This window comes from Mus musculus, chromosome 6, assembly GCF_000001635.26.
Source record: "Mus musculus strain C57BL/6J chromosome 6, GRCm38.p6 C57BL/6J".
Taxonomy (NCBI): domain Eukaryota; kingdom Metazoa; phylum Chordata; class Mammalia; order Rodentia; family Muridae; genus Mus; species Mus musculus.
The window spans coordinates 54855734-54868479 of NC_000072.6; the positions used below are offsets into that span (position 1 = coordinate 54855734).

Below are 12746 nucleotides of genomic sequence, written 5' to 3' on the forward strand. Positions count from 1 at the left end.
TTTTTGAACTTGAACATTTCAGTTTTAGGGTTTTTTTTCATTTCCTTTTTTAAGTTTCTATTTTTTTTTCCACAGTAATATACTTTGGCATGGCTGTTTTATTTTTTTCAGTCTTACATTCTGTATACTGATTAACTACAGTTCAGAAAAATATGCTGGGCTTCCTCTTTCCTCAGTTCTTTGGTTCTATTTTAATTGGATAATAGAGCACCTGAACTGATCTTATTTTATTATCTGTCTTCCTTGACTTTTGGTACTACTTCCTGGAAGACTGAAGACTGTGTCAAGTTGTGGAGAAGGGCTGTTAGAATCCGCTTCTGGCCAGTTCCTAGGATAACCATGCTCTTAGCCTGTCTGCTTTTATCTTCAAGGTGTCAAGACTGAATTCAAAGTGTGCAGGGGTAAATGGTTATATTCACAGTATGTTCTCATACATAGTAAATGATAATTATTATTAAATGAGAGTATTACCTTAAATTAAGAGCCATCTTTCTATATGAATTTTTTATTTCTATATTTTTTTTGTGTCTATGAGAGAGAGACAAAGACAGAGACACATATGCCCTGGTGTGTGTAGAGGTCAGAGGGCAACTCTGGAGTCTGTTCTCTCCTTAGACCTTTGCCTGAGTTCACAGGATTCTGCACAGATTCTCTGGCTCGCTGCCTGTCAAGGGCCTTAATCTGCTGAGTCATCTTGCCAGCTCTAATACCTTCCTTCCATTTATCTATCACTGTCTTCTAACCTCTTATTTCATGGATCCAGTGTCATCCTAAATTATTTCGGGACAATTGAGAACATTTGGACAATGCCTTTAACATATAAGATGAAAACCGAAGAAAGTAACTAGGAACAACTCCCATAAATCAGAGTTGTAAAAGCCTTTAGGGTAGGGGTCAGAATTTCAGCTGTTCAAGTTTCCTTCTCTTTCCAGATTGACATTTTTATTATTTTGAGGTCTCTTACATGTTAAAGGCATTTTCTCAACTCCTCATAATTATATTCAAATTATATTTCACAGGAATATACATAGGTACGTCTTGTCCTCAGTATGTCACACCAAGGAGTGCTTGGTGCTGTTTAGAAAGTTTGCCCATCTTAAAAACTTCAGTATTGGTGCTTATTTGTATTGAATTTTAAAGAGTTCTTTGTATAGTAAAGATACTGCACATTTGTTTTTGATAGATAATGCAAATAGTCATTGTCAGCTATCTTTTGAATTTACTTCTAATGTGCTTCTGTTTGTTTGTTTCTTTGTTTGTTTTGCATTATGCCTAATAGAAAGGAGCCTCTATAACCCTGAAGATAGGGCTCAATAACAGACAAGAACCCTTGGTGCTTGGTTTTCTTCCCCCCCCTTAAATTTTTTTATTATTTAAATGCATCTTATACATCAAACATACTAATAATATTAAGTATTTTGAGAATCAAATAATACATAAAAATTGTTCAACTTTTATATTCATATCTTTTCATACCGTAAAAATATCATTAATGAATGTTTAATACTGTCCATAACTGAAGATCCTGTATCAAATGTTGAATACTGAATTGTTTCAAAGCATACAAAATATTCTTTGGGAGTTAAGCATAGTAAAAGAGCATAAAATATTAAAAATGAATCATGAAGAAATATATTCAAAAGCCCTTATGATACCACCTGACATAGTGAGAGAGTATTTAAAACACATTCTATATCTGTGTACATCGTCTAACAATCAGTTTACTTAAAAATGTTTATCAGTGTTTCTAGGAGAGAAATTATTTTATCAGTAAGTATATTTAAAAAATTTCAAAATAGCAAAAGCTCCTTGAAGTTAAACATTAAGAAAATGCTAATTTCAAGCACAGTGAGAAAAATTATCAATAATATTTCCATGTTTGTAGAACATTTTAATATTTTCAACTATTAATATTCAACAAACAGAATAATTATTTTGACATATTTCATTGTTTTGTCTCCCTTTTTATTTCTGATTTTATTAATTTGGATACTGTCTCTGTGCCCTCTGGACAGTCTGGCTAAAGGTTTATCTATCTTGTGGATTTTCTCAAAGAACCGGCTGCTTGTTTGTTGATTCTTTGTATAGTTCTTTTTGTTTCTTCTTAGTTGATTTCAGCTCCGGGTTTGATTATTTCCTGCCATCTACTCCTCCTGGGTGTATTTGCTTTTTTGTTCTAGAGTTTTCAGGTGTGCTGTCAAGCTGCTAGTGTAAGCTCTCTTCAGTTTTTTTGTTTGTTTGTTTGTTTAGTTTTTTTGGAGGCACTTAGAGCTCTAAGTTTTCCTCTTACCACTGCTTTGATTGTTTCCCATAAGTTTTGGTATGATGTGTCTTCATTTTCATTAAATTCTAAAAGTCCTTTAATTTCTTTCTTTATTTTTTTCCTTGACCAAGTTATCATTGAGTAGAGCGCTGTTCAGTTTCCATGTATATGTGTGCTTTTCGTTTTTGTTGGTATTTAAGACCACCAGCTTTAGTCCATGGTGATCTGATAGGGTGCATGTGATTATTTCAGTCTTCTTGTATCTGTTGAGGCCTGTTTTGTGACCAATTATATGGTCAGTTTTGAAGAAGCTACTGTGAAGTGCTAAGAAGAAGGTATATTCTTTTGCTTTAGGATAAAATGTTCTATAAATATGTTAGATCCATTTAATTTTGTTAGTTCCACTGTATTTCTGTTTAGTTTGTTTCCATGATCTGTCCATTGCTGAGAGTGGGGTGTTCAAGATTCCCACTCTTACTGTGTGGGGTGCAATGTGTGCTTTGAGCTTTAGTAAAGTTTCTTTTATGAATGTGGGTGTCCTTGCATTTGAAGAATAGATGTTCAGAATTGAGAGTTCATCTTGGTAGATTTTTCCTTTGACGAGTATGAAGTGTCCTTCCTTATCTTTTTTGATAATTTTATAACTTGTGATTGAAAGTTGCTTTTATTTGATATTAGAATGGTTACTCCAGCTTGTTTCTTGGGACCATTTGCTTTTCCAGCCTTTCACTCTGAGGTCGTGTCTGCCTTTGTCCCTGAGGTACGTTTCCTGTATGCAGCAAAATGCTGGGTCCTGCTTATGTATCCAGCCTGTTAGTCTATTATGTCTTTTTGGGGGAAATTGAGTCCATTGATGTTAAGAGATATTAAGAAAAAGTGAGTGTTACTTCCTGTTATTTTTGTTGTTAGAGGTGGAATTATGTTTATGTGGCTATCTTCTTTTGAGTTTGTTGAAAGATTACTTTCTTGCTTTTTAGCATGTAGTTTCTCTCCTTGTGTTGGTGTTTTCCATCTGTTATCCTTTGTAGGGCTGGATTTATGGAAAGATAATGTGTAAATTTGTTTTGTCATAGAATATCTTGTTTTCTACCTCTATGGTAATTGAGAGTTTTGCTTGGGCTGCCATTTGTATTCTCTTAGGGCCTGTGTGACATCTGCCATGGCTTTTTTTTTTTTTTTTTTTTTTTGGCTTTTTGAGACAGGGTTTCTCTGTATAGCCCTGGCTGTCCTGGAACTCACTCTGTAGACCAGGCTGACCTTGAACTCAGAAATCCGCCTGCCTCTGCCTCCCAAGTGCTGGGATTAAAGGCGTGCGCCACAGACTTCTCACCAGAGACTATGAAAGCTATAAGATCCAGGGCAAGCTGGGCGGGCGAGAAAAAAAAAAAAAGGGAAGTCTGTAATTCTGATAGGTCTGCCTTTATATGTTACTTGACCTTTTCCCCTTACTGCTTTTAATATTCTTTCTTTGTTTAGTACATTTGGTGTTTTTATTATTATGTGACAGAAGGAATTTCTTTTCTGGTTGAGTCTATTTGGTGTCCTGTAGGCTTCTTGTATGTTCATGGGCATCTCTTTCTTTAGGTTAGGGAAGTTTTCTTCTATAACTTTGTTGAAGATATTTACTGGGCCTTTAAGTTGGGAATCTTCACTCTCTTCTATACCTATTATCCTAAGGTTTCATCTTCTCATGTGTCCTGGATTCCCTGGATGTTTTGGGTTAGGAGCTTTTTTGCTTTTTGCATTTTCTTTCACTGTTGTGTCAATGTTTTCTATGGTATCTTCTGCACCTGAGATTCTCTCTTCTATCTCATGTATTCTGTTGGTGATGCTTGCTTGCATCTATGACTCCTGATCTCTTTCCTAGGTTTTCTAACTCCAGGGTTGTCTCCTTTTGTGATTTCTTTATTGTTTCTATTTCCATTTTTAGATCCTGGATGGCTTTGTTCATTTCCTTCACCTGTTTGATTGTGTTTTCTTGTAATTGTTTAAGGGATTTTTGTGTTTCTTTAAGGATTTCTAGCTGTTTACCTGTGTTCTCCTGTATTTCTTTAAGGGAGTTATGTCCTTCTTAAAGTCCTCTATCACCATCATGAGAAGTGATTTTAGATCCGAATCTTGCTTTTCCAGTGTGATAGTGTATCCAGGACTTGCTATGGGGATAATTGGGTTCTGAAGATGCCAAGTAACCTTGGTTTCTGTTGCTTATGTACTTAAGCTTGCCTCCCACCATCTGATTATCTCTAGTGCTACCTGCCCTGGCTATATCTGACTGGGACCTGTCCTTCTGTGATCCTGGTTATATCAGGACTCCTCAGAGTTCAGAGGCCTCTGGGATCCTGGGATCCTTTGGTCCTTGGTGTGTTAGAGCTTCTGGGAGTAGAGCTTCCTCTGGGTGTTGTGGAAGTCACCCTTATCACACCTGCCCAACTGGCTAGGGAGTTGGCACCCAAGGTCTGCTCAGGGCACCAGCCCAGACTGGAAGCTCTTTTTCTGTTTTTTTTGTTGTTGTTGTTTGTTTGTTTGTTTTTAAGACAGGGTCTCACTATGTAGCTCTGGCTGTCTGGAACTTGCTATGTAGGCCAGACGGGCCTCAAACTCAGAGATCTGCCTGTCTCTGTCTTTTGAGCACTGAGATTAAAGGTATGCATTACCATGCTGGCATCGGTTTGGTTTTTTTGTTTCTTGGTTAGTAGGTTTTTTTGTTGTTTTTTTCCCCCAGTGTGAGATTTTTTTTCATTCCTAGTCTCTTCTTTTTCCACTGTCCCAGTTTGGTCTTCTGTTGCCCTGTTGCTGTGACAAACACTGTGACCAGAAGCACCTTGGGAGGAAAGTTCATTTCAGCTCATGTGTTACAGTCCATCACTGAAGGAAGCCAAGGCAGGAGCTTGCCATGGAAAGCTCAGAAATGCTGCTTCTGGGCTTGCTCAGTCACCCTTCTCACACCTGCCCAGTGACAGCAGCACCCACAATGGGCTGGACCTTCCTGCATCAATTAGCAGTTAAGAAAACACATGACAGCCATGGCATAGGCCAGCCTGATCTGAGCATTTCTTTACTTGAGGTTCCTTCTACCCAGGTGACTCTAAGTTGACCTGTGAAGCTAACAGTGACACTCAGTGTCAGGTAGAAATTCTGACTTTCTTTGTTTTTTTTTTTTTAATAGTAAATCTCTTATTTCCTTCTCTTGTATCCAGTTCTAAGCACTTTACAACTGTGGAATGGACCATATTCTGGGCTTACTGGCTACTCTCCCTACCCAGATGTGAAGTTTTGTTTCCCCCAGGAGAAACCATTGGCTTTCAAGCATTTAGTGTTGTATGCCATGAACTGGAGCCTGAATGCCTGTATTTAGTTCCTGTAGCCATGCATTTTAGCCTCATGCATCCTTGTCAGGGAAGCCATTGGGCACCCTTGTTAGCCATTTTGGTCTTTGAGAATTATGAAGTGAGACTTGGCAACCTTAATAGCACTCAAGACTCTGTTTTAGCAAATCCTGTCAACTCCTTCTTGTATTTTCTCACTCTTGTTGCTGACTTATCTCAAGTCTTCTTTTCTCCTTTTTGAAGTTTTGTTTGCTCTTCATTTAGTGAGTTGGGAAGTAGAGAAAAGCAAGCACAGCCTGTGCTCTTAGCTGCCAGTGCATCTTTCCAGCCCTAATAAATGAGCCCTTTTCAAGTTTGGGATGATGTAGTTCACTTGGGAAAACAGAATTCCTGAATGAGTAGCTTAGGAACTCTTCTCCGTGGCTTTATATAGTTTTTGTACACGAGCTATGATTCTAGTCTAAGCTATGAGGCTGTCCATGACTTTGATCTTACAACTGAGAGAAAATGGTTCCTATAGGAACCTTCCCATCCTAGAAGTAGGTGTAGAATGTCTATCATTACTGGTTATTGATCTCTCAGAATGTTTCTGCCTCTGCCTGCACACTGGTTCCAGGGCCTCCTGGATTCCCTCTTTCCTGCACTTGTCTTGGTTTCTGTCTTCTCAGTTCAGCTTATATCTGAGCTACCATGAACATTTCAGATTGACCTTTGACAGGTGTGCTTGTGCCTTTTACTTCTAGCCAGAGAAACTGATCACGCTGGCCCTTCATTTTGTTTTATTTCAGATTTTTCCTAGCCAAACTAAATTGCATATCTCAGATCAAAGTTTTCCAGATTCTCTGACTCACTTTAAAACTGTGAGGGTAGAAAGAATAGTGAGACAGTAAGATGTGTGATCACTGCCTAAGTAGAGATAGGTAGCATTCTTCTATTTAGTATGCTAGTTTGATTTTAACAGAGCACTTTAGGTAATTAGCAGTCCACACTGAATATTGTAGGAAAGAACCTATCATTTAAGTTATCAAAATGGACTGAAAGTGCCTCCCTTGATTTGTTGCTGTATGTTTGCATTAGGAGTTAATATGGTGTGGCAGAAACTAGTGTGCCACTGACTAGTCATTTCTACATTACTGTAATGAGGTATCCAAGTGTGGTTGATTTGGAAGGCTGCTTTAGCTCGCATACTGGAGGCTCATGGTGATTGGCACCACAGTGGCAGGTATGCATGTGGAGGTGATGCATTGTTTTGCCAGACAAGAAGCCAGGGAGCCATTAAACACTCAAGCTGAGACTTGCACAACAATTTGCTCTTGGGAAAATTGCTCTAGAGTCCCATGGAAACTCCTGTAAATTTTTGGAGCACATGTCCTCAGTGACCCAGCATCCACATACTAGAACCCCATTTTAAAAGGCTGCATGTTAAACAAGTTGGAGATGAGTTGAACATAGTGGAACTCTGGAAGTACAAACACAAAGCATCTCCAAGTGTAGCAACTGATAATGTAGACCTCGAGACTTAGATGATAAACCTGCTTTTGCTCTTCTCAATGCCTTTGCATTCTTTATCAGATGTATGTTTAAAATATTGACTGGGCAGAATATTTGCTAAGGTATTTCTTAGTTTTCTGTTGTGAAGAGACACCATGACTAAGACAACATAGGAGAAAGAATGTATTGAGGCTTACAGTTTCAGAGGGTGAGTCCATTGCCCCTGGTGGGGAGCACAGAGTGGCAGGCAGGCAGGTATGGTACTGAAGCAGTAGCCAAGAGCTTACCTGCTAAGGCAACAACCTCAATCAGAGAGCTAGCTAGCTGGGAATGACATGGGCTTTTGAAACCTCAAATCCCACCCCCACTGACAGACACACGTTCTTCAATAAGACCATGCCTCCTAATCCTTCTCAAACAGTTCCAACGACTGGGACCAAGCATTCAAACAGGAATGTGTGGAGAACATTCTCATTCAAACCAGCTTCGGTACTGTGTAGCTATAAAGAATATAACTGCTGATGTATCAAATTGGAAACAATCATTTTCACAAAGATGATCAACATAGAAACCTATTCTATCTAACATGAAATTGTGTGTGTGTGTGTATGGAGAGAGAGAGATTGATTGATTGATTTTAAAAATGAGAAATGAGAATAATCTTAAGTAATAGAAATAAGGGAATTTATGGTGGAGCTCACTTTTCTTATTTAATTTGCTTTATACATTGATTTAAGTCATATGGGCTCACCGGGCGTGGTGGCGCACACCTTTAATCCCAGCACTTGGGAGGCAGAGGCAGGCGGATCTCTGAGTTCGAGGCCAGCCTGGTCTACAGAGTGAGTTCCAGGACAGCCAGGGCTACACAGAGAAACCCTGTCTGGGGAAGGGGGGTAAGGGGGGGGGAGTCATATGGGCTCTAGTCACAAATATTTTTTTCAAAATTGAGTTGTATGTAAGTATTATAATACATTATTATTAGTTTAATATTACAGTTGTAAAATGCTTTTGGTCTAATGCGCCTTTTAAAAACTATAGCTCCATATTCAGAATAGTTAAATAACCTGGATTTCCTTTATGTTTTAGGATTTAAGTGCCCGGTATGCTCAAAATTTGTACCCTCAGATGAAATGGATTTGCATCTTGTGATGTGTTTAACAAAGCCAAGAATAACGTATAATGGTAAGTTCACTGCCTTAAGATAACATTTCAATTTAGCATTACCATAAATTATATGAGTTTCATGTTTGAAGCAAAATTTAAATGGCAGGAAGGACTCAAATTCTCATCTTGAGATACCTTTATATGTGTAAAAAATTAATCTATTAATTAGGTTATATCTATTGATATGTGAAAAATATATTTTCCAAAACATCTAATGGCAAATTGACACTGTCTTGTATTTTTTTTTAATCCTTAATAGCTGACTTAGTGACAAAGAACTATCAAAACTCTTCTGCATTTTCCAGATGTCCTGGAAAATTTCACTGGTACATAGGAGAGAATAAGAATCAAAAAGGCAAATGATGTTGCCATAACAATAGATGTAGCCAGGTGATGATCTCTGAGCTTGAGGCCATCCTGGGTCTACAGAGGTAGTTCTCGGATGGCCAAGACTTCCTCACCTCCTGACTCTAGATTGTTGGATTACACTTTGAGAACTGTTGTGCTGATGAAAGTCTTTTAGGTTAGGCCTAAAAGAAAAAGTAATGCTTGTGATCACTGTGTTCAGAGACATCTTATCTTAATGGTTAAGAACATTGTTGTGCTTCCAGAGGACCTGGGTTCAATTTCCTGCACCCAGATGATGGCTCACAACTCTATGAGACTGCTTCTAAGGGATCTGTTCTAAGGGACCTGACACTCTTTTGGCTTCTGGGCACTGCACACGTGGTGCACATACATATGGCAAAGTACCTATTTGCATAAAAGTAAATAACTCTTAAACAGATCTATAATAGATGATACACTGTTAAGAGTAGGGACAAAGTTTTCTCTTGAATATAGTAGATAGACAGCTAATGGGAGAAAATAAATCTAGGAAACGGAGACAGAAACTTACTGTCACCAAGTACCTGTCCCTATCTACTCACATGTGAATTTCGTTCTTGCAATAACTGGCAGTTGCTTTGGGTCTGGTATGTTGGACTAGGTTATTCTGTCTTCACCCTAGTCATACAGTCTTCAGTGTCATCATAGAGCAAGTGGAATAAATTCAGGAACTAAAAATCAAATAGTTTTCTCTTGGCTAATAAGAAAAACAGTTGAATTTTTGTGGTATTTCCTATAACTTTTAGCATAGCTGAGACTAAAGCCAGCTTGGGCTATTTATGTATTAAGATCCTGGGTTTTTGTTGTTGTTGTTTTGTTTTGTTTTTATTCATTTATTTACTTTATTTTTAAAATTTATTTATTAAAATTTTTTGAGACAGAGTTTCTCTATAGAGCTGGCTAACCTGGAACTTGCTCTGTAGACCAGGCTGGCCTTAAATTCACAGAGATCTGCCTGCCTCTGCCTCCCAAATTCCGAAATTAAAGTTGTGAGCCATTACTACCTGGCTAAGATCCTGTCTTTAATGCAAAGAAATAAGTAGATGATGAACTTAGCTACACTAATGTCATTAAGAAAAAGAAGAAAAGACATTTGAGGCTTAAAAATTTTTTCCAAAATGTAAAAGTTAGTTTGAAATATAGTGAGTGGCAAAAGTCCTAGTAACTAGCTAAGTTCAGCAGCTGTCTTTTGTGTTCTTATATCTAAGACACTACTCTATAGAACTTCTAGTCTACCAAGAGTAATGAGATGAATACATTCCTCAGATAACTGCCCTGTGCTTTCAGAAGACTCCTCAACATAGTGTCTCCAGTTTTACTATCTCAGTGGCAACAAAGCATTTCTTTCCCTTCATTTACCAGTGTATAAGTAGGAATAGCTTCTAGCAATTACTTTGAATAACAAATGTATGTGTTGGATAGATACCTTTTTGCCTTACAAAATTATCTTCTTTACATAATCTAGTTGCAATTCTGTCACTTAAGATTTTCATTCAAGCTCAGAATTTGAGGCTAAAAGTGGATAGGTTTGTTTCCATTCTTACTCCGTTGTTCTGTCATTAGCATCTTCAATGTTGCCAGCTACATTTTATTACATTGAAAAGCATAATATATTTGTATATAATCTCAGTATTCTATACATTTAATTTTTGCATATCCAGAACATAATATATGTTATGATTCGACTGCTTTTTATTTCCTGATTTAACTATTTAATCAACTTGTGTGCTAGATTGTCTCAAAGTATAAGTAAATGCAGTGGGCTCTTATCTTGATGAGTACTAAGCCAGTGAGGAGAATGAAGAGAGGCTTGTAACTTGCAGCAAGTAAAGGAGAGTACAAGGTTATTCTCAAAGCAGTGCTCTTGTAAGGTGGGGTCTTGTGCTCAGACTGTTTATTTAGTATGGTAAGGAATAAGGTTCACTGTAGGTTGCCTAAAAGAATGAGTCAAAGTGACTCTGTGATCACATTTCCCTGTAGAGTTCTAATTGAAACAAAAAGAAACCCAAACAAAGCAATTTGAAAGGCATGTTAGAAGTCTTTTTAAAAAACAGCAGCCTTGAGTTTGCCCCTAATGATACCTGTTCTGCTTGGCAGTTATTTACAACAAAACATACCACACAGGCAGGCAGGCATGAATACATGCACACACAAACACACACAACACACACACACACACACACACACACACACACACACACACACACTACTGTGCTTGGAAGCAAAGTAAAAGCCATTCTCAAAGCTAGGCCTGGGTCTATAAACCTTTACAGCAAGAAGCAACGTTTCCATTAACTTTTATGTCATTTTAATTTTAAAACTAGCCTGTGGGCTGTGATGATGAAGAAAGGATCTGGGACTGTATAGATCTCGGGGTAATGGAAATGTGTGGCACAATCTTAGGCATGGGGAATTCTAACTGCTTAAAAGGCAAAGGCGCAGAGTGTCACTTATCACACTGGTGGTGAGTCTGTTTGCAGGTGGCCTTTATAATGCCAAAGCAAAGCATTTGTTCTAGTATGTTATCATAAAGTTTACACCGGTGAGTCAGAAACTCTGAGACTGACTCTTTTGGTCACGTGACTATAGTTTCATGTTTGAATTCCTAAATGTTGACACCAGCTCAGCTGAGTTGATGTGAGTCATGTTAATGCTTAAACAAGAATTGTCTTTTAGTATGCTTAGTAATTGTATCTGTGCAGACTTCCAGAAGTACCTAGGTCTGAAATTTTTTAATTTATTTGTGAAATATATATTAGCTATCTACAAAAATTCACAGAATAGTCAGGGTGCTTTTTGGACGCTGTATTTACAGAGGAGCTCTGAGAGGGAATGAGTTCCAGACAGGTGGGTGTGAGCTGAGGAGAGCTTCAGAGATGCTCTACATGCTCCTGAGGAACCTGCTCTGTCAGCATTTATTTGGATTCAAAGAAAAGTGTCCTTGGTGTCTAGGTTACTCCTAATTTGGGGGTTAAGAATGACAGTTCTCCATACTAAGTGTTGCTGCCTTTGTTAGCTTCTCAGCAGCTGTGACCAGAAAAAAACAAAAGGCCAGTTTGACAGGAGAAAATTCATTTTTGACCCATGGTTTCAGGTCATGGTGCTTTGGCCCCATGGCTTAGGCCCTTGGGAGGTAGAACTGTGTGACAGGAGAGAGATTCCTGTTTCTTGGTGGCCAGGAAGTGGAGAGTGAAAGGAGGATGTGGTGGTGATTCTGTTATTCGTCAAGGGTGTGCCCAACCAAGGCCCCCTTCTGCGTTACTGAGTCACTCACAAGCTTACTATAGGATCCTTGACACTACGGGGCATGGTGCCTTTTCCTAGTTAGCAGTAACCCGCTGAGTGGATGCTGCCTTCCAACCTGAGGAATGTGTTTGCCATTTTCTTCTCTTTTAAAACAAAAGGCAGCTTAATTTATTTAAGTTTATTTTTGAAACAGTTTATTTTCTGTAGCCCAGCCTGGCCTCAAACTTAACAAATCTCTCGCCTCCCCAAGGGCTGGGATTCTGGGTTTTTTTTTCTTTTCCTTCTTTCTTTCCTTTTTTCCTTCCTTCCTTCCTTTCTTCCTTACTCCGTTAACCTCCCTCCCTCCCTTCCTTCCTTCCTTCCTTCCTTCCTTCCTTCCTTCCTTCCTTCCTTCCTTCCTTCCTTCCTTCCTTCCTTCCTTTCTTCCTTCCTTCCTTCCTTCCTGCTAAATTGTGTTGGTAGATCTTTCAAATGGTCTAATTAAATTGTATTGATTTCTTATGTTGTGGATTTTTACATTTCAATCATGGAGTATTTAAAAACTTTACTATTGAAGTTACACAAAAGCAAAGATGATGAATTGGAAACTCTTCCTTTGCTCTGAAGTTGTCAAATTTAAAAGTTCTGAAGCTGGGCAGTGGTGGCGCAGGCCTTTAATCCCAGCACTTGGGAGGCAGAAGCAGGCACATTTCTGAGTTCAAGGCCAACCTGGTCTGCAGAGTGAATTCCAAGACAGCCAGGGCTACACAGAGAAACCCTGCCTGGGGGGTGGGAGTGGGGGGGGGGAGGAACATTAAATGTTCTGGTCTCCATCAGCTACAGAAGTACTGTGAAACCATCCACTCTTTTAAAGACAGATTACTGACAGC

The 12746-nt window shown here is 38.6% G+C and overlaps 1 protein-coding gene across 1 annotated transcript in view; it reads left to right on the forward strand.

The window, feature by feature from the left end:
* Positions 1–12746, forward strand: part of Znrf2 (zinc and ring finger 2) — a 73309-nt gene that overhangs the window by 38818 nt on the left and 21745 nt on the right. Inside the window, exon 2 of the mRNA NM_199143.2 lies at positions 8167–8262. Within this exon, the coding sequence (NP_954594.1) occupies positions 8167–8262 (96 nt within the window). The remainder of the gene's footprint in view (positions 1–8166; positions 8263–12746) is intronic.